At 37.4% G+C, this 22,247-nt stretch overlaps 2 protein-coding genes across 2 annotated transcripts in view; one reads left to right on the top strand and one right to left on the bottom strand.

Moving 5' to 3' along the window:
* LOC575618 (dynamin-binding protein) overlaps positions 1–442 on the bottom strand; it is a 55,416-nt gene extending 54,974 nt beyond the window's left edge. Inside the window, exon 1 of the mRNA XM_030993216.1 lies at positions 344–442. The gene's annotated coding sequence lies outside the window, so the exon portion shown is untranslated. The remainder of the gene's footprint in view (positions 1–343) is intronic.
* Positions 443–474: 32 nt separating this feature from the next.
* On the top strand, positions 475–10,769 carry LOC593361 (peptide chain release factor 1-like, mitochondrial). Its single transcript, XM_030992637.1, has 8 exons — positions 475–645; positions 1,192–1,820; positions 2,833–2,968; positions 3,879–3,973; positions 4,201–4,384; positions 5,596–5,759; positions 6,832–6,949; positions 7,868–10,769. The coding sequence occupies exons 1-8, from the start codon at positions 618–620 to the stop codon at positions 8,227–8,229; spliced, it is 1,716 nt and encodes a 571-aa protein (XP_030848497.1). The 5' UTR covers positions 475–617; the 3' UTR covers positions 8,230–10,769.
* Positions 10,770–22,247: the final 11,478 nt, after the last annotated feature.

Raw genomic sequence — 22,247 nt, 5'->3', positions numbered from 1 at the left:
CATCGTTGAACTGCCCTCTTTGGAGCAGTTCAAGGTGGCTCTTGAAACAATTTAGTTCCCTTTTCAGGAACTGTACCGCATAGAGCTGTATAATTATACAACTCTATGCTTTATCCTCATCTAGATGCTGAACAGGCGTTGATGAGTATCACCATAGAAGTAGAAGTAGAAGTAGTGGCTGATTGTGAATTGCGTGTAGGCCTATGAATGTGTGTGTCACTGAGCTGTGTGTACACTCGATGACCAGTGCAGTGGCTAGTTCCAGGCAGTGGTTTATTTCACGAGAAAACGTTATCAACATTACTTCAAGTGCAACTGTTTAGCAAAGGCATGAGGGTCTTACCTTTAAATCTGAAAAAGAAGAAATAAACTCTAGCCCCAAAAGACGGATGCCTCTCTCAGGCTTTCTCACAAGAAATATTATAATGTCACTTGTCTCAGCTCCGGAGATCTCTCTTCACAACGCCCGGTGGACTGCGGACATGACATACAGTATAAACAACGATATAAATTAAGAGACCGGTGTCTCTTTTTTGCCAATCTGGTTTGCTGCCGAGTCAGGGTTATTATATCCGAGAATTGAGAACAATCTCGATGAGTTGTGATCGTGTGAAAACATGGCGACGTCCATAGCGCTACTCTGCGGTAAGGCCAGAACATTTTCTTGTATATTTTCGTTCATTCCTGATATGATATTCCACCGATATATGCTTTTGATATAACAAACAAAGTTTATCCACGAATTACTTCCATTTTGATACATTTTGTTTATGTTTGATGGTTTTAGAGTGAAAAGAAAGACTGCCTTTATTTTGTGAAGTCCCATATGTTAACATTCGCGTCAAGTTTCGTGGGCGGGGAGAGGGGAGGGGAGGGGAGGGGTTGGGGGCCGGGGGGGGGGGGGCGGTCGTCATAAGTGCTTCAACAATAATTGTTTTTGTTCTCCCATTTATTTGTTACAAGTGCAGGATGTGTGCAAAAATGTTACATAGACTAGATCTAGACGTAGACCTAGATCTAATTCTTAGGATTCAGCCCAACGGCCAACTCAAGCTCAAGCACGATCAGTGGGTGGGGCACCTTTGGCCCTCAATAGTAGTAGTCTATCTTTTAGTTAATCTCTCTCTCCCTCTCTCTCTCTCTCTCTCTCTCTCTCTCTCTCTCTCTCTCTCTCTCCCTCTCTCTCTCCAGGGCGGATGTGTATCCAAGATCTACCTAAAAGGATGTCTTGTTCACGTGTACAGATGTTAAACAGCAGTATGCACACCACACATATCACCAGACGCACATGCAGACTTGTTTCTACAAGTAGCCTTAATCAACAGGTGTTTCCAACACACTACCATCATCAGCATTTGCCAAGGCCCAGGGTATTTCTTCGGACCTGTACAAAGACACATGGAGCGGAGCCTAATATGCTAATTACTTGCCACACTGTGTGGATTAAATCAGTATTTTCACAAAGTACATCAGAAACTTCCAAACAACATTTTTCTTGCATGGATTTGAAACAAATCAAACAACTATCACATCATTTTCTTAAGAACCTTATTCTTTTTCCTTTGGCACATCAAAATGCAAGTACACAATGTAGACTGATGTATCACCATTTCTCAACAAGAGCATCGTATTCTACATTGAAAGGTGATCATGTTAGAAGTAATTACCAGTCTCCACTCAGTGCCCTTTACCGAATGCAGGCCTATGGATCTAGTGCTGGGAACAAGACTGGTGATCCCCTCTCCCCCAAGAGCCCAGAGTTCAGATGCTACATGGATCATCTGACAAAGGAGCACCAGGCCATCTCAGAGTCACTTCAGGTCAGATATTATGCAGCACATGGTTATATGTGTTGTATGCATGTAGACACAGCTGCCTCATACACTGTTGTAGAGAACTTTCTGTTTGGTTGTGATATGACAACCGGTGTAGGCCTAAGTTATGATACTAAGGAGGGCTTTTCTAAGACATTTCTTATGAACCAATTTTTGCTGTAACCCCCGGTTTTTAAGATAGCCTGCATGATTTCCATATTTGTGAATGATTAAACATTTAAAAAATCTTTGAACCATGAGGGATTAAAATTGGCAACCTTGGACCAGGCTTTCTTATGCTCTTTCGTGGTGTTAGAAGATTCTGTATTTGATCATCATTCTTCCAAGACCGGTTCTTTATTTTCCTTCATTCCTCCCATATGTTTTTATTTCTTCTAATCAAGTACCCTAAGTATGCATGTGCGTGTACATGTAGCAGGCCTGATAAAAACCTGATTGATATTGGTTTCCCAATTTTTTTATTTTTTCCAAATTTTTTTCTTCTTCCCAATTTATTATTTTTTTCTTTTTCTTTTCTTCCCCATTTTATCCTGATTTTCCTGATTTCCCCCTTATTTTCTCTATTCTTCCCTATTTTGCCCTATTTTTTTCCCAATTTTCTTACTCAAAAGGGGAGAATTTTGTTAGATGCCACTTTTTCCCTGCGAATCCTCTTCTTCTTTTTTTTTTACTCAAGGGGGGCGTGGTTGAGGGAAAACAAAAAACATATTTTTTTTTAATGCTCACTATCATCCCTGATGTAGGTCCTCGCATCTGTGTTTTAAGGTACAAAAAACCGAGTTGCACTATGTTGATATATTTTATTTTGCCCCAATTTTGTTCGTTTGTCAGAGAGGGGATCCCATGTCAGACTCTAAGCAGAAGGAGCTAAGAGAATCCTTGATGGAGCTAGGAGCTGTTCAATGGCTTCTATTGGTAAATCAATAATGATAAATCAAAATCGATTTTAGCAACTGTCCACCAAATGTAAATGTTGGTTTCTTTGTTTGTTTGTTAGAGAGGGGATCCCATGTCAGATTCTAAGCAGAAGGAGCTAAGAGGATCCTTGATGGAGCTGGGAGCTGTGCTTGATAAATGGGAGGAGCTAACGTCAGCTGAAGAAGAGATTACAGAGCTTCAACGTCTTATTGAAGGTACTTCAACTGAAAAATAATGATAATGCAAAATAATAGTAATGATAATATAATAATAATAAAAGTGATGACATAATTATAATAAATTTAAATCCCCACTCTACTACGTATAGCTACTTGCGCCCTCTATATCTGTATATCAAACAATGCCTAATCGGTTCCTGTTGTTCCCCCATGATCCCCTTTTTCTTATATTAATTGAGAGCTGTTTTAAAGAGATAACCACCTGTCAGTGACCTTGCAGGGAGGTCTAATCCCCCCTGGCCAAACTAGTGCAGACGGGCTTTAATAGTAATAATGATGATAATAGTAACAATTATAATAATGATGATGATGATATAATAATAATAATGCTTGGTTGGTTGGTTGGTTTTACCAGACTGCTAAGAAAGCATGCTTATGCTTGTAATTATTAAAGTAACCAGGGAATAGATGGCTTTTTGTCTTCTTTGAGGGACTTGTGATTGAGGATTAATGCCATGATACCACTTGATTGGTTTTGAACCTGACACCTCCAATTTACAAGACCACTGCTCGAGCACTGCGCCATCGTGCATAATTAAGAAGAAGAAGACAAAGAAGAAGAATTATAATGATTTTAAATAATATCAATAAACAAATAACAACGTAAGTAGACAATATTTGTATCTGAGCTTCAGCATCGTATTCATGTTTGGTTTCCATGTTAATAAATGTCATTCATAATGACAGCTTCAGGGGAACGTTTCACAAATCATTTTTTTCAATGACAAAAGTCAGTGACAAATCTGCTGATAACCAATCAGAAGCAAAGATTTCAGTAGCTTATAACAAAAACTGTCAATTGTCACTGATGACAATTTTTGTGAAATGGGGCCTAGGTTTTAGTTCTGACAGGCTATGTTCTGACCTTGCTATGTTCCTTCTGTAGAACCATCAGATACCAGTCAAGATAAGGAGATGCAGGAGTTAGCAGCAGCTGAGAAGGACGACCTCGACGCCATGATTGCTGATATATCAGAAGAGGTAAGGGCCAAAGGTTCTTCAGATTTCAAAGGTTAATTGTGACCAGACACCACAAAACCACCAAAAATATGCCAGATATGATTATTTGTGTGTTGTTACTTTAAGATGATATATTACTTTCTATTAGTTTCTTGGCCTTTACAATTTATTTTCTCCATGTCTGTACATATATTAATTCATATGATACGTTAACTTTTTCTCTCCTTCTCTCTCTATTCTTCTCCCAGTTGGTTGACCTACTGTTGCCCTCGGAGGAAACGGACGATAACGATGTCATCATGGAGTTCACGGCAGGGGTCGGAGGTCAAGAGGCCATGTTGTTTGCGGCAGACATGTTTGAGATGTACCAGCGTTACGCAGCTTACAGGGGATGGACGTTCAGCGTCTTAGAGTACTTCACAACAGATATGGGTGAGTGGTTACAGTGAGGTGTTTCACAAAACTTGTCATCAGTGACAAATGACAGTTTCTGTTATAAGCTAGTGAAATCCTTGCTTCTGATTAGTTATCAGCAAAGTTGTCACTGATTTTTGTCATTTGTCATTAAAAAAAGGCTTAGTGAAATACCCCCAGGACTCATGCTATGGTGATGGTGTTGTGATACGATGGTTCAAGCGCTTGACTCTCAGACCTAGGGTTTAGGGTTCAAATCCCAAGCATGTACTGAAGTTCTTTGGCTTGACTTTAAAGGGACTTGGTAACGTTGTGCAGATCAGAGAAAATGGTGCAAAAGTAGTGACTTCTTTGCTAGATGTGCAATTACAATTAATCTGAAAGTTTGAGTGAAAACAACCCATTATTAATGATAAAATTGGAGAAAAAATGATCTGATCTATTCCTGAATTCTCCCAAATAAGTTATTATAATTTCATTAAAATTTAGGTGAATGTAAATTGTCACAAAGCAATGAATTGACTCTATATACCATTCCAAACATATAGGTAAGTGTTGAAAGATTTTTAAAAGCCTGTTTTATGTCTTATTTTCATGGGAAAATGGTTGGGAAAATTCAAAAATTGGTTTGGAGAATTTACTGTTAAAGTGTGTCGCACAGTGATGCCTTCAGAGAAAACCTTCAATATATTTGTGGTTTGAGAATCTTTTCAGGATTTTCTGCATGTTGGTGGGTTAGTACGGTAGAAGGAATATAAATAGTAACATTTCATACAAAAATTATGCAGGTCTCTCATCAACCTTCAACAATTTACCAACAATTTACCGAGTCACTTTAACCCACATTTGCCACTTCCCACCCTGGTGTAAATGGGAACCTGGCGATTGCTGGGCTAATACAGCTCATTTAACGTATGTTGTTACCAAAGAAGAAGAAAATCCAGTCAGTCATTCAATAGTGTCCAACAGTGAAGTCTAGCAAGTAAATGGGTTTCCTTGCATAATTTGAATATTAGGACACTGCTAACGTTTAAATTTCACAGATAGGACATACATGATATATTCATAATTCCTGCAAAGTTTTACAGAATTTGATGTTGGCTGCAAAAGGGACATGGTATATTTAAAGCATGAGCATATTGTGAGTAACCAAGATACCTTTTTTTATTCCCAGGTGTTTTAAGTCATGCTAAAGTGAGTAAACCAGTGATAACTTTTTTTTCCCTCAGGTGGTTTAAGACATGCTAGTGTTAGTATGAGCGGTGACCAGGCATACCTGCTTCTAAGGCAGGAGGCAGGGGTGCACCGAGTACAGAGGGTACCAAGGACAGAGAGCAAGGGGCGTATACACACCAGCACCATGGCTATAGCGGTGCTACCACAACCTAAAGAGGTACAGGTTTGAATCCCTTAAAGACAAATAAGTATGGGCTGTCATTGGAACTTTTGACATTAATCGTTTCATTACATACTACATATTGCTCTGTAATTGCTCTGTAATTTCCACCAACCACTCCCCATTGGATGTTTTTTATGAGGACTTCCAATTCGCCTTGGGCAAGACTTGAACACCCATTAATTGTATTTTACTAAGTCTGGTGTCATTGAATTTTGGGCTGTCATGGGGATTTCGACACCACTCGTTTTTTACCGAGGTTAGAAATTATCAATCACCAGAAACAGCCTCCATTTTGATAACCAACAGATCTTACATATTGCTCTGCAATTCCTTTCTTTCTATTCATCTCTCTCTCTCTATCTATTACTTCTCCAGAATTCAATAATAGCTAATGTTATGTATGTGACCAGGCACCACAAAACCCCAACAAGTTTTTAGTCTTGTTTTTAAAGAGGAGATTCTCAGCTTTAAAATTACATAGAAGGAATTATACTCCTTCAACAACAAAAAGTAATATTTGACCGTACTGAGCCCTGACTGGAAATAAAACCATGAGATGTTAGATACCTGTGCACTCGACCAGGTGTGTGAAGGAAGGCCTGTGGGCCATGCTTATTTTAGTTGGCCTATTCCTTCCCAGTTGCCAGTGTCTAGGAGATTACTATAATATTTGTCAATGTGGATATGTCATGGTCTAGTGGGTATGTCACTGGACTGTTAACCACATCATACAGGGTTCAAGACCAAGCCACCTCACTTACATCCTTTGGCAAGAAATTAATCTACATTTGCCACACTCGGCCCAGGTAAGGTAAAATGGGTACCTGGCAGGAATTAATTCTTTGAAATACTAAAGCAAAATATAGCAGCCATGCTAAATTGTTGAGAGGGGAAATTTTGTTTTGTCCAAATGCTCATTACTCCCATTGTTTAAATTAATATAACATGGTGCTATACGTTCCAAAAAGCTGCTGAAAAATTGATTTGGAATCTTTTTAACTCTTGTAAAGCTATAATATAGGGGATGCATTTTCTGATGACAATGACAATATTCTTTTCACCGTAGATTGATCTGAAACTGGACCCTAAAGATTTGAGGGTGGAGACCAAGAAAGCTAGTGGAGCGGGAGGACAGCATGTGAACACAACTGACAGTGCTGTCAGAATTACTCATCTACCAACAGGTATTGTAACGCCTCATTCACACTTGTATATTACTATCCACAAGACGACCTAAGTCATTAACAATGGGTTGTGGGTCGCTGATCTAGTCAGCCATTGGTCTTGTGGGTTGCTGATCCAGCGAGCAATTGGTCTTGTGTGTAGCTGATCCAGCGAGCCATTGGACTTTTGTGTAGCTGATCCAGCGAGCCATTGGTCTTGTGGGTTGCTGATCTAGTGAGTCATTGGTCTTGTGGGTTGCTGATCCAGCGAGCCATTAGACTTTTGTGTAGCTGATCCAGCGAGCCATTGGTCTTGTGGGTTGCTGATCTAGTGAGTCATTGGTCTTGTGTGTTGCTGATCCAGCGAGCCATTGGTCGTGTGTGTAGCTGATCTAGTGGGCCATTGGTCGTGTGTGTAGCTGATCTAGTGGGCCATTGGTCTTGTGTGCTGCTGATCTAGTGAGCCATTGGTCTTGTGTGCATTGCTGATCCAGCGAGCCATTGGTCGTGTGTGAAGCTGATCTAGTGGGCCGTTGGTCTTGTGGGTTGCTGATCTAGCGAGCCATTGGTCTTGTGGGTTGCTGATCTAGTGAGCCATTTGTTGTGTGTGTTGCTGATCTAGTGAGCTATTGGTCTTGTGTGTAGCTGATCTAGTAAGCCATTGGTCTTGTGGGTCGCTGATCTAGTGGGCCATTGGTCTTGTGGGTTGCTGATCAAGTGAGCCATTGGTCTTGTGTGTAGCTGATCTAGTGAGCAATTGGTCTTGTGGGTCGCTGATCTAGTGGGCCATTGGTCTTGTGGGTTGCTGATCTAGTGGGCCATTGGTCTTTTGTGTTTTTCATCTGGGGGAGGTTGAATCAAAAGTGATTAAGCAAAACAAATACAAGTTAAATAATTGTTTATTTTTCTTTCTTTAATCTCATTTTCATCCAACATCAGGCATCTCGGCTGAGAGTCAACAAGAACGTTCCCAGCACAAGAATCGTTCCATTGCCATGACGATGCTCCAGACTCGTATCTACAACCGCATCCTAGCAGACCAGACCAGCTCCGAGCGATCAATGCGCAGTTCCCAGGTCGGCACAGGAGGGCGTTCTGAGAAGATCCGAACCTATAACTACCAGCAGGACAGGATCACTGACCATCGTAGAGGGCGCACCGTCCATGGTGTGCCAGAGTATCTTCTGGGCTCGGAACTCTTAGATGAGATGGTGACTAGCTGTGTGGAAGGCGATCAGTGCCAACAAGTCAGAGAAAGGATTCTAGAGGTTTATGATAAGAACAGAGATAGTGGAAGATAATAAAGGATCTTATAATGAATACCGATGCTTATATCATCCGCAGCATTCATGGTCTGTTCTTGCTTTCTGACCTCTCAGATAAGATGGTTGTATAGAAGGCGATCAGTGCCAAGAATTCAGAGAAAGCATTCGAGAGGTTTATGATAAGAACAGAGATACATGTAGTTGAACATGAGAAAGGATGTGATAATGACCACTTATATCAGGCGCATCGTTCATGGTCTGTCACAGTATGTCTTGCTTTCTGACCTCTTAGACGAGATGGTGACGTGCTGTATGGAAGGCGATCAGTGCCAACAAGTCAGAGAAAGGATTCTAGAGGTTTATGATAAGGACAGAGATAAATGTAGTTGAAGATGAGAAAGGATTTGATAATGACCACGTATGCCTATACCCGGCGCACCTTTCTTGGCCTGTACTTGCTTTTTGACCTCCCAGATGAGATGATTGTATAGAAGGCGATCAGTGCCAAGAATTCAGAGAATGCATTCTAAAGGTTGCTGATAAGAACATGGATAAATGTAGTCGAAGATGAGAAAGGATATGATAATGACCACTTATATATGGCGTAGCGTTCATGGTCTGTCACAGTATGTCTTGCTTTCTGATATCTCAAATGAGATGGGTGTATGGAAGGCAATCAGTGCCACGAAGTCCAAGAGAGGATTCCAGAGGTTTATTATATGAACAGAGATACATTGCGATCAGTATAGAGGCCACTTGACATTGGAATTGGCGTGACATAGAACGTGTGACAAAGGACCACTCGTGATAATTTACTGGTTTGGAACTTTAGCTCAATTGTTGGCAAATCGTATGCGACCTGATCAACCCCATTCAAAACGTTACCACTTCTCTCCTCTATAATATTTGTCCGGAACTTTATCCTGCTTATCTCAAATTAGAGCCTTGTACTCTCTTGTATAAAGACCACTGTTATATCTAATTTTTGCAGTGATTTTCCTACTCATTATTAAAATAGTAGGATAAAAGGAACTGGACATAGTTGCCAGTTCCTTTTATCCTACTATTTTTACCTTGTACAGCAAGATATATAAATTAGGCCCTGAGTCTACGGAATGTACACCACAAGGTACAGGGTTCGAATCCTGCCATGGCACTAATGTCCTTTGGCAAGACATTAATCTGCATTTGCCACACTCAACCCAGGTGTAGTAAGTGGGTACTTGGTAGGATGCATTCCTTGAATGCACTGAGCACTGCGGTTACCAGAGCTCAAGTCGGGGTAGGAAAATCTTAAAGTCCTTTAGAAACGCATAGTGGCGTTATATCATAATGTGATATGCATTATACTACAACAGAACATTATTAGTGTTTTTCTTTGGTCTTATGTAGTGTATAGTGTAGTACTTTCTAGTTCACATGAGCTCTGTTTAATTACCACAAAAGTGTTGAACAACTATGAATTGGCCATTTTTGTAATGAAGTTTCATTTAATGCATAGGCCTTTGTTAAAGGACCCGTTTACTACCGTATTCAAATTGTGTGCATACAAAGGTTGCTCTTGACAACCTGCAAACATGCCTGAGGCTTGTCCAACATAGCAACATGTGATGTAAGCAGACTGGATTATAAGTACTGTAGTTCGTTCATTAATAACAGGTTAATGGAATAAATCGTTGGTAAGTCGCCAGGAAAGAAACATCCATACATCTGAATATGTTAGTAAACCAATCCATTGTCTCGTATTGTTGAGAAATATTTAGAGAAGTAAGAATGAGGAAAGGTAACATGACGGATAACGACATATCCAAGATAGCGGTAGGTGATGGGAAGGAAAGTAAAATAACGAGTGAATACATAAGCAGAGATGCCAACCAGTACGATTAAATCGTATTTAGTAAGATATTAAGTGTGAAATACGATCATACGATATCACCTCTTAAAATACAATTTTTCATTTATTTTTTTTAACCCATAACAAAAAAAATTGCATAGAAACATGTACAAGTAAACCACCGCAACCTCAACCAAAATTTTGCTTTACAATTTTCTCATTATTTTTTAATAAAAGAGCAAACATTTTATTTGAACGTACTTACCAGCAACACATTTTTCTGCAATTTTACTAGCACGGGGCCGACAGGCCGGTGGTAGTGTTGAGTTTTCGTGAAAATCTTTTTTTTTTTTGTAGGATACTAAGTCTGTTTTTTTTGTGTCAAGAGGTTGGCATCTCTGCATAAGGGTGAATGGGTGAAAGGAATGACTGAAAAGAATGAATGAAAAATGAAAGAAGGAGGAGAAGATGAAGAAGGAGGAGAAGAAGGTATTTGTTTCAGTAGCTTATAACAGTTATCCCCCCTTCCTTATGCTCTGTGTGTAGTAGCAATGTATCAAAGCAACAAATCAACACTTCAAAAGCATTTATCTTTCAATACGTCAAGCCTGAATAAACATTGTAAAGATAAACCGAATCGGGCCTTTCTTTTTAATAAAGAGCGTTGTTTATAGAAATATCAAGATTACCGTCGTTCAAACAAGCAGGCCCTATTTGCATTTAAAAATAAAAGAAGGAAAAAGATTGATCCATATTGATCTATCTATCATAGAGAGATAGAAATGGGAGTGCATTTTGAGAAACACATTTCGACATCTATTTATCTTTCATTTACTTTAGAGTCAGCTGTGGACAGTGCGATTCACTCTTTTCTCCTTTTATTCTTTAAGAATACAATTTTCTGCTCTAGGCAGTCACATGCATCTTCTTGATGAACTGTGTGTGTTCAAAGTCCCACTATTGTCCGGATACGTTTTTTCTTAAATGATTAAACTTTTCAATGAGTCCACTTATCCATCAAAATGTATCATGTTTCGATATGTAAATAAAAAAATTTCTATCAGCATAAATTGATGGCACATCCTTATCCTTCTCATACCCTTCATTTTCAGACAACCCCATATACTCGTCGGTTGATTACTTGGATTTGAAATTCAGATCATGCGTAATAGTCTATATTGAGAGGACTACCATGCAATCTTCCCCTGTCGACTAAATAAACTAAATAAAAAGGTAAATGGTTGTCCTTGTAGTTTGCATTGACCTTGTCATTATTTTTGACGAAAGAGGATGAGAGTGTACGTAGTCATAGAATAGAGACGGATAGAGAGAGAGAGAGAGAGAGAGAGAGAGAAGGGGAGTACAAGAGAGTAAGCGGGTAATGAAATGGAGAGAGAAGGAAAGTGTGAATTAAGAACTTGAACATTGTCATCTTCTGAATATAAAGTAGAGTAATCCAAAGGAAAAGGAAGTAGAATAGGAAATAGAAACTGTTATATACCTCTCTTTAGAAATCTAGCCATCTTGTTGGTCAAATTTGGAGTCGGGGGTCTAGCCATGCCCGACTACCGGTCAATAGTCTCTTAAAAGATGCCCGCATGCCCCGGTTAACGGGCGACATGATTGAATTTTTGGTGAGATCCCCATTGGTTTACATTTAAAAAGTTTCTTTGTGCGAGCGCGGCTACAAAATACAGTACAGTGTGTGTGCGATTCCCGAATGATTGTTACATTCAGGCAACTTCCCAGCGAAGATTTACAGACAGTGTCTCAGATTTTCTGTGATGTTTTAAGTTTAACCAGTCTTTACTCAAGAAAAGGATAAGGTAAGAATTTTGTATAGATTATTTTTGTGAATTCGGTATAAAAAAGATATAAAGACTGCTTTAATGTTCGAGGCATATTTGTTTCTGTAAGCTCTTGAGGAAGTTATATACTGCTATCACCCCTTGGCACGCCTCGGAGTGATAGCGGGATGTAACGTCCCCAAGAGCCTATAAACAACTATCCTTTTAATAGCAGTCATTATATCTATAACAATAACCAGTCTACTCCCTAGATGTATGGTTGAGGTTGATCAACACTATAATAAACAAATTAAACAATATTATACAAATAGTAGGGAAAGTTAGACAAAAAATGTTAAAAATGTACTCCTTGGAATTGAACTGGAAGGTTATTTTAGAAATCCAACCCGTCCATTTCAAGCTCCCCTCTCCCTCTCCCATCCAACTCCATCTCTCCTCCTGTCTTCTCCCTCTCTCCCCCTCTCTCCCTCTCTCCTCCCCCACTCTCTTTTCCCTCTCTCTCACCCATATATTCTCTCCCATATCTCTCTTTGTCCCCCCCCCCCCCCACACACATAGTTGTTTGATTATTTTGCAACTATATATACACTATCAGTTTCATGCTGATCTATGATATTTCTGTAAACATCGCTATCTGAAAAAAGGCGTCTATTTGTGTTAATATTTAATAAGTTATGTATTTGAATTTGCCTTTTGAAGCAGTACAAGCATATTATGTGATTAAGTAGAATGTAATATTGCACATGTCATAAAGAAATGGGGCGTCTTCCTTATTAAAACAGCCACCTTGTTGTCCCCAAATAAATTGGTCTTTAGAGTCAATATATCACTTAAGTTTACATTCATTAAGAACTGAAATCCAACCCGAAAGTTAAACATATATAGCCACCACTTGAACTTGCTTTTACTTACAAAACCAAGAAAAGTTATTGACATTTTCAATTTACTCCGTACCGTCAAAGGTTTACGAGCAATCGTTCTAAAGTGAGGTAAGGTAACGTCACTTCCATATTTTCTGTGATAGCAGATTTTCTGTGATGTTTTAAAGGTAAAGACCAGTATTGGCAACGCCCCAATTTCAAAAAATGAAATGGAAGCTCTCATTACCAATCATGTGAAAGAATATGTTTTGACTAATACATGATGATAAAAAATTTGCCGGGAAACCGCCTACTAATTCATATATTTGGTAAACTTATTTCTCTCATGGTCTGGTGAGAGAGATAGGGTAGTCCCATATACATCTTTCTGTGTATAGTGCTTGTAACTTTACGAAGAATGGGCCAAATTTCTTATCATTTTGATGATTCCAGAACCTTGCAGATGCTAGATGCTAGATGATCAACCTTTTCTGATCGATTCCACAACGTTTCTTTCACAATGCAATCGCATGACCATTACTGGTCTTTACCTTTAAGTTTAACCAGTCTTTACTCAAGAAAAAGATAAAGTAAGAATTTTGTATAGATTATTTTTGTGAATTCGGTATAAAAAAGATATAAAGACTGCTTTAATGTTCGAGGCATATTTGTTTCTGTAAGCTCTTGAGGAAGTTATATACTGCTATCACCCCTTGGCACGCCTCGGAGTGATAGCGGGATGTAACGTCCCCAAGAGCCTATAAACAACTATCCTTTTAATAGCAGTCATTATATCTATAACAATAACCAGTCTACTCCCTAGATGTATGGTTGAGGTTGATCAACACTATAATAAACAAATTAAACAATATTGTACAAATAGTAGGGAAAGTTAGACAAAAAATGTTAAAAATGTACTCCTTGGAATTGAACTGGAAGGTTATTTTAGAAATCCAACCCGTCCATTTCAAGCTCCCCTCTCCCTCTCCCATCCAACTCCATCTCTCCTCCTGTCTTCTCCCTCTCTCCCCCTCTCTCCCTCTCTCCTCCCCCACTCTCTTTTCCCTCTCTCTCACCCATATATTCTCTCCCATATCTCTCTTTGTCCCCCCCCCCCCACACACATAGTTGTTTGATTATTTTGCAACTATATATACACTATCAGTTTCATGCTGATCTATGATATTTCTGTAAACATCGCTATCTGAAAAAAGGCGTCTATTTGTGTTAATATTTAATAAGTTATGTATTTGAATTTGCCTTTTGAAGCAGTACAAGCATATTATGTGATTAAGTAGAATGTAATATTGCACATGTCATAAAGAAATGGGGCGTCTTCCTTATTAAAACAGCCACCTTGTTGTCCCCAAATAAATTGGTCTTTAGAGTCAATATATCACTTAAGTTTACATTCATTAAGAACTGAAATCCAACCCGAAAGTTAAACATATATAGCCACCACTTGAACTTGCTTTTACTTACAAAACCAAAAAAAAGTTATTGACATTTTCAATTTACTCCGTACCGTCAAAGGTTTACGAGCAATCGTTCTAAAGTGAGGTAAGGTAACGTCACTTCCATATTTTCTGTGATAGCAGATTTTCTGTGATGTTTTAAGTTTAACCAGTCTTTACTCAAGAAAAGGATAAGGTAAGAATTTTGTATAGATTATTTTTGTGAATTCGGTATAAAAAAGATATAAAGACTGCTTTAATGTTCGAGGCATATTTGTTTCTGTAAGCTCTTGAGGAAGTTATATACTGCTATCACCCCTTGGCACGCCTCGGAGTGATAGCGGGATGTAACGTCCCCAAGAGCCTATAAACAACTATCCTTTTAATAGCAGTCATTATATCTATAACAATAACCAGTCTACTCCCTAGATGTATGGTTGAGGTTGATCAACACTATAATAAACAAATTAAACAATATTGTACAAATAGTAGGGAAAGTTAGACAAAAAATGTTAAAAATGTACTCCTTGGAATTGAACTGGAAGGTTATTTTAGAAATCCAACCCGTCCAATTCAAGCTCCCCTCTCCCTCTCCCATCCAACTCCATCTCTCCTCCTGTCTTCTCCCTCTCTCCCCCTCTCTCCCTCTCCCCTCCCCCACTCTCTTTTCCCTCTCTCTCACCCATATATTCTCTCCCATATCTCTCTTTGTCCCCCCCCCCCCCACACACATAGTTGTTTGATTATTTTGCAACTATATACACTATCAGTTTCATGCTGATCTATGATATTTCTGTAAACATCGCTAACTGAAAAAGGGCGTCTATTTGTGTTAATATTTAATAAGTTATGTATTTGAATTTGCCTTTTGAAGCTGTACAAGCATATTATGTGATTAAGTAGAATGTAATATTGCACATGTCATAAAGAAATGGGGCGTCTTCCTTATTAAAACAGCCACCTTGTTGTCCCCAATAAATTGGTCTTTAGAGTCAATATATCACTTAAATTTACATTCATTAAGAACTGAAGTCCAACCCGAAAGTTAAACATATATAGCCACCACTTGAACTTGCTTTTACTTACAAAACCAAGAAAAGTTATTGACATTTTCAATTTACTCCGTACCGTCAAAGGTTTACGAGCAATCGTTCTAAAGTGAGGTAAGGTAACGTCACTTCCATACACTTTAAAATTTTTCACATTTTTGTCTTCATTATTCGAATGAAGTTTATATACTGAATACAACAAATTATAACAAATCCGAGACCTCTCTGCCGTAATATCTTGTTATTTTAAAAATTCGCAGGAATCAAAAATGACATTTGCTTGATGTTTTTCCGCTTTGCGATTTTTTGTTTGTAACAGCTAGGAAAGGTTTTGAGGAATCAATATATCAATGACATACGAAGCATGGGTCGGGTTGATTCCTTCTTATCATTGATGTGTCCAAAGTATCACTATTGTTACGAATCAAAAGTATAATAACTGATAAAGGGATATGAGACTATTTTTACATCACGCAATATCTCATATGTCGATAAGTAAAAAATGATAACCTATCTAAAGCAAACAACAGGAGTTATGACTTAGCTCTTTTACTTCTCATGCGAAGTAAAATATCTTTCATTTTCAATCCAAGAAGTCACTGGTTCGTTCTCTGGGTTCTTAGAGTCATCTGAATGTAGTGCATTTTTGTCTACTACGGATTTAGTGTCGATTAGGACTGAATATTGCTTCGTTTGTATTAAAATAAAAACAAATTCATAAGTAAGTTTTCTTTTCTATTTTTAGAAAAAAAAAATTCAGTTGGCTTTGTTGTAATAACTGTGGTGTGGATAGGAATAAGAAGTTTTCAATGACAGAGGATTAATCCAAACTATGAATTATGTTAGTTGAGAAATACCCGATAATATCGTGCTGAGCGTTTGGCGGGTTTTGGGGGGGAAAAGTTGGGCAGATGGTACTGGTAAATCGAAGTTGGGCAAATTTTGTCCGATAATTGGGTTATTTTCTCCCAACCATTTACTGTATAAAATTACCTCATGAAAGGTAAAGAATATGTTGGGTAGGTGTCACTTGACAAATCAATGTTGGGCAAATGTCGTCCAACAATTGGGTTATTTCCTACCAATCATGATTGTAGTAACCGATGAAATAATTGGGTAATGTTATTGGGCAAATAAGAGTTGGGACATTTTTGTCCAAAATTTGGTTATTTTCTCCCAGCCATTTACTACACGTATTAACCCAATTACATTTTCAACATAAGTTGGGCAGATGTAACTGGGCAAACGTAAGTCGGGCAACATTATTATCCAACAATATGGTTATATTCGTATATTAGGGGTATCGTGGTCGAGTGGGTATGTCACGACTGTGGATCACAAGGTCCGTGGTGCGAGCCCCGCCACGGCACTAAAGTCCTTTTTGAATATAATATTTTATCCAACTAGTGTCACTATGTTGAGAATTGGGTGAATTTCTGATTGGGTAATTTTTTGTTGGTTAAGAGTTGGGTATTTTCTTCTTATCCAACACTGGGTAATTCATGCAAAATCCTGAACTTACCCAACTGTTGGTTGGACATAATCGCCCTCATGTTGGGTAAAAATTGGGGGGAAAATTGCCCAATATTTTGTAGAGCGTATTAATTGCCGTAAGTGACGGCGTGTGATGGTGTCATCATTACGGTGCTGATGATCGTCAGTAGATCAGTAAATCTAAGCTTTGATTAAAGACGGATATGAACCAAACATAGTCTGCCTTTATTGCAGTTTCAGGGACGGTATTCCGAAAACTATGTTAACTACTATTTTAAGTCGAAGTAAACATATTATATCCAAATCGATATTCTGAAAACTATATTATGGGCATGTTTTCTTCTTTCTAGTGACACCCACGACACGTCAAGTGTGTCAAAATTTATCACTCAAGTGATAAGGCGCTTTTAAGGAGAAAAAACAAAAATTAATTTATTTATTTGTACATGATACCCGAGAGATTTGACCATTTCTACGTCACATTGCGTTGACCAAATTGAGATTCGCATAGATGTAGTGATTTGTTTATATTTGAAACATTCATAAGTTTATTAGTACCATTTATTTCAAACCTTCGTCATTTTTTCCCTCTTATTGTCTGCTTTGCCTTGGATACAATCGAACTCATTACAAAGCTTAGATTAACCTTTAAAGCCCAAGTCACACTGGGTGTGTCACCAGTAACCAGACAAAATATGCGACCACCCACAACCGATTTGCAAGAATTAATTAACAGTGGACGATCAGTGGCCGATTGGATGTACGGCAGTGGCTGATCGGTTGCCGAATGTCGTACTGTTTGAAATAGTTTGATACAAAACAACACATATAAGATTAACGGGCATTATATTGCCGCAATCACGCAGATGAAAAAAAAATCACTTATTTCTCATTATTTGTTTAGATATAGTGTGATTCAATTTATATATTTTTAATTAATTGTAAGGTCCTCGAATAAAAAAATAGCTGTATGCACTTCATTTGTTTGAAATGTGAACGATATGTCTTCTCCTAAAGTCAAATATCTCTAATTTAATTTACATCATCGTTAACATTGCAGGTTACTCGATACCATTTAATCTTCATCATGGCGTCCAAGTTCCCAGGAGAGAGAGATGAAAAGGTCAAACTACGCGCTAGAAAAGGACATGACATGACATGGTCATGTGACATACACGGTGAGCCAATCAAGTTTTACTGTAAAGAACACGAGATCCCCGTTTGTCATCCATGCGCGACTAAAGATCACCAGAAACCCTGTCACCTTGACAATATCGGAGATGTCACCTTGGAGCTGGTCAGAAAGCTGGATGATAAACGGCTTGAAATAGAGGAAACGAAAGCACACTTAAAGAAGCTTGACTCTACAATACAAACTTGTTCAGCTGATGCAATAAACCATCTTCAGTCCATCGATGGTGTGGCTAACTCTACGTTCGAGAGTAAAATGAAGAGTGCGAAGGACAAGGAACGGGATAAAATTTGTTCGATAAACGAGGAGGCGAATGAGGAGATACATCTGATAAATGAGAAGAGAGAAAAACGAATCAAATTATGTAACGAAGAAGCAGAACGGCAAAAACAAATCATAACAAAAAAACAACGAAAAGTCCTTTTTGATACAAAGAATATAAACGAGGTGATTTCTAAAAAGATTAAAGATCTTAAAAGTAAGAATCAGCATGCGATTAGAACAATGGATAATATTGATTCCAAGATCAAACGAATCAAACAAGATGACAAAACATTAGTGAATGAGGCTCCTCAAGTACTTGCATCCCTAGATGAAAATTTAAGTTCAAATGTTCATCAAGATCTTAGCGACTGTCTTGACCGAATAGAGCGTGAAGTTCAGAAAGTGAAGTTTGTCGAGGGTGAAGTAGATGGGGAACACTACGGGAGAATTGATGGCTATATCGGTAAATGGGAGCTTGTCAAGTCAATCCACATTCCATCGATTGTTAATTGCCCATGGGTGCGTGATTTGATCAGTGATGATGAGATATGTGTGTGGGACGTAATGAACGAGGACATGTATGTTACAAATATCAACACTGAACACACAGAGAAAGTCATTGAAGGAGGAAGTAGCATGTATATTACATCATGCGCCCCTAGAGACAGCAACGTAACAGTATGTGGTAAGTGGAGCAGGGACTGCACGGATGATAGCTTGGATGGGTGCATCACTATATATGACAGACAATGGAAGGTGATTAGAGATATCAGCATACCGAGGAGTAAAAGCTCTAATAATAGTGTGTACGTTGATGTTGACAGGGATGGGATGATCCTCGCTGGTCAGCTTGATCATTCTAATATCTACGTCATCAACCCTGCTGATGGTAAGATAGTAAACTCTATTCCGATGCAGGGCAAGGCGGTGAGGGGTGAGATACAAGCCTTGTCATCAGGTGATATCGTTGTAAAGACAAATTATAATAAATTCACTGTCATCTCACGATCAGGAGAAGTGAATGTTGTCATACACTGTGCTGAGTGGGGGGTGTCATATTGTCTGGTTGACAAACTGACAGAAACACTCTACATCGCATACTGAGATCCAGAGCGTACTATCCACGCAGTTGATCAAGTGTCATGTGGTGGCATCATCCAGGCAAGGAGGATCGTGGAATACGAGAAATCAGACCTTCTGGTAACCTTGTAGATTGTAACGGAGACAAGTTTTGTGTGTACAAGAAGATATTTATTGTATAAGTCATCAGAATAAATAGATGGAATTCCTCATATTTCAGGATTAATTATTCTCAACGGAATATAGGATTATTCGATTGTTCATATAACTGAGCCGAGTATAACATCTCTTTTTTTCACGAAGGATTTTTAAAATACTTTTTATATTACTAACGGATTAATTTTTACTTGATATTACTTCGAAATCTTGGTGCCTTTTGAGAAGTTGTTATAACCATATCCGGAATATAATAAACAATTTCACCTTTCAATAATTACGTGATATATAATTTCTCAATATCTTAATGGAAATTTGAATCTCAGTACATTTCTGTAATGAAAGAAAATAGCGTTTTGGGAGAGTATTCCTGGGTTAGAGAATGTTTGATAGAAACGGGCTTAACCTGATCATCATATTAATTTAGTAATTATTGTTAATGAACTTGTTTTTGAGGTTTTCACATGAATCAATATATTCAAATGGATGGGATTATAAACTAAACATTGGTTTGGAAATGACAACTCATTCTAAAAGAAAAACAATGTAGTTATTTCCTTTTAGTGCTACACAATATTTTCAGATCAATACGAAATCATCATATTGAATTGTATTGATACACATTATTAATTTATAATTTATACTGCTAATTATGTGATCGAAAAATGCATGTAAATTTACGATACTTTGTATTATGTACAAACACAATTTAGATTCACAGGCGATTCAGTAAACCTTAACATGTTTTGCATCTGTATCAATTTGCAAATAAGTATAAAGTTGTTATATTATCTGTTTGCATACCGCTGTAAAACATCTTTCCTAAATCTATCTCAACTCAGTCAAACTGAAAACATCACATGCTCTTTATGAATTTCATCAGTTATCTAGACTTATTATTCCCTTTCTCTTCTTCCGTTTGTACTTTTTTGTTCTTTATTAATCCCTCAATAAGTTCTACATGCAAGTACTTTTTTTTTACTTTTTTAAATTTGATATCATTACCCACAGTATTTGCACTGTTCCTGTTAAAGTACATTTTAACCAAAATCATATTATCATTAAAGTGACACAGTAACGTTGTTGGAGGTTGATGAAATATTGCGTAATTTTGGTATAAGATGTTACTTAATATATTCCTTCTAATGTACTAACCCTCTAACATGCACATAATACTACAACCATTCTCAAACCACAAAGATATGTATGGTTTTCTTTGAAAGCGTCACTGTGCAACACCCTCTAACAGTGATTAACATTCACCTAAAATGTATTCAGATTGTAGTAATACAATTGGGAGAATTAAAGAATCGATCAGATCAGTTTTTCCCAATTTGTATCATTAATAATGGTCCATTTTCACTAAAATTACTAAGATTATCTTTAATTGTACATCGAGCATTTAAGTCACTACCTTAGCACCACTTGTTCTTATCTTAACAATGTTATCAAGTCCCTTTTATGTAAGGACTATTTGTTTAAAATACTAAATTATATCTTTTTTCATTTCTACGTATGGTATGCCATCAATGTTATCATCAACTATATTTATGTACACTATTCTATAAAATGTAAAACTGTATTATGTTTGCTGTTATTTTGTTTTGATTGTTCATTTTACAACATATTGTCATAATTATGTTGCAACGCATGATTTTTTTAAGAAATACCATCTTAAATTGAATATAATTAGATTGAGTGGGATATCAATGTATGATACTATGACATTCTTTACAGTAAGTTTAAAGATATGTATCTTCACTTTATTCTAGCTTTCATTCCCAGACTGTCTTCTGAATGAAGAAAAAAAAATGGCTTGTTAATACAATTCGCAAAATGTTGCTTTACATTTATAGATAATAAAGTGGAGGCTAATAATGAAAATATGCCATATGTATACGTATATTTCAATAGTCAAACTTTGTCATAAAATTAATTGTTTTATGTTATCCAAATGTCATTGTGTTTATTTAGTCAAAAATGTTACTTGTCAAAACGGTAAAGAGTATTTTCACAGCGTTGACGAAACACTCCATATTATAAAGAGTAGTTTTGTAGTGATGATTATTTTGTTCATTTTCATTCAGGTATCCGTCCATTAGTTTTTTAATCATGTTTCCTTTTGGTCATTTTCATTCTAGTATCTGACGAGTAGTTTGGTGGTCATGTGTAGTTTGTACATTTATATTCTGGTATCTGACTAGTAGTTTTATAGTCACCTTTATTGTGTGCATTTTCGTTCTAGCATACGTGTCACATTTACAGAGACAAAATTTCAACCTGGCTTTTCATTTCATTAGCTCAAACAATTAAAATAGAAACGTAATAAAGAACACTTTATCCTTATTTGTAATTCTTTCAGTACGACTTTAAAAAAACAATTGTGTTGGTAATGCTTTTAGAAAACACAAACAAGCATTACAAATAGTTTGAAATAAGTTCATGGAGAGAAATGGAACAATGTAAATACAGAGAGAGAAGAAAAAAAGAGAGAAAGAGAGAGAGAAGGTGGAGAGATATTGAGAGAAAAGGTGGAAATAGAAAGAGATATGAAAAGAGAGAGAGAAAGAGAGAAGGTGGAGAGAGAGAAAAATAAAGAAGGTGGAGAGAGAAAGAGAGATAAATATCAATATAAAGAGAGAGAAGCTGGATAAAAAAAGAGATACATAGAGAGATATATATATATATATATATATATATATACATAAAGAGAGAGAGAGAGAGAGGAGGTGGGGAGAATGGAGATAAAGAGATATACACGAGCGCTATCGCAAAAAATTGTTTATAAGATCATGCATCCCTAAGACATTAAAGAGTATCATGATCATTCAACATTCTCATTTTGACCAGAGAGAGGTAGACG

The sequence above is a fragment of the Strongylocentrotus purpuratus genome, unplaced genomic scaffold (genome assembly GCF_000002235.5).
Source record: "Strongylocentrotus purpuratus isolate Spur 01 unplaced genomic scaffold, Spur_5.0 spur5_scaffold_20, whole genome shotgun sequence".
Taxonomy (NCBI): domain Eukaryota; kingdom Metazoa; phylum Echinodermata; class Echinoidea; order Camarodonta; family Strongylocentrotidae; genus Strongylocentrotus; species Strongylocentrotus purpuratus.
This window is presented reverse-complemented; position numbering and strand designations above follow the sequence as displayed.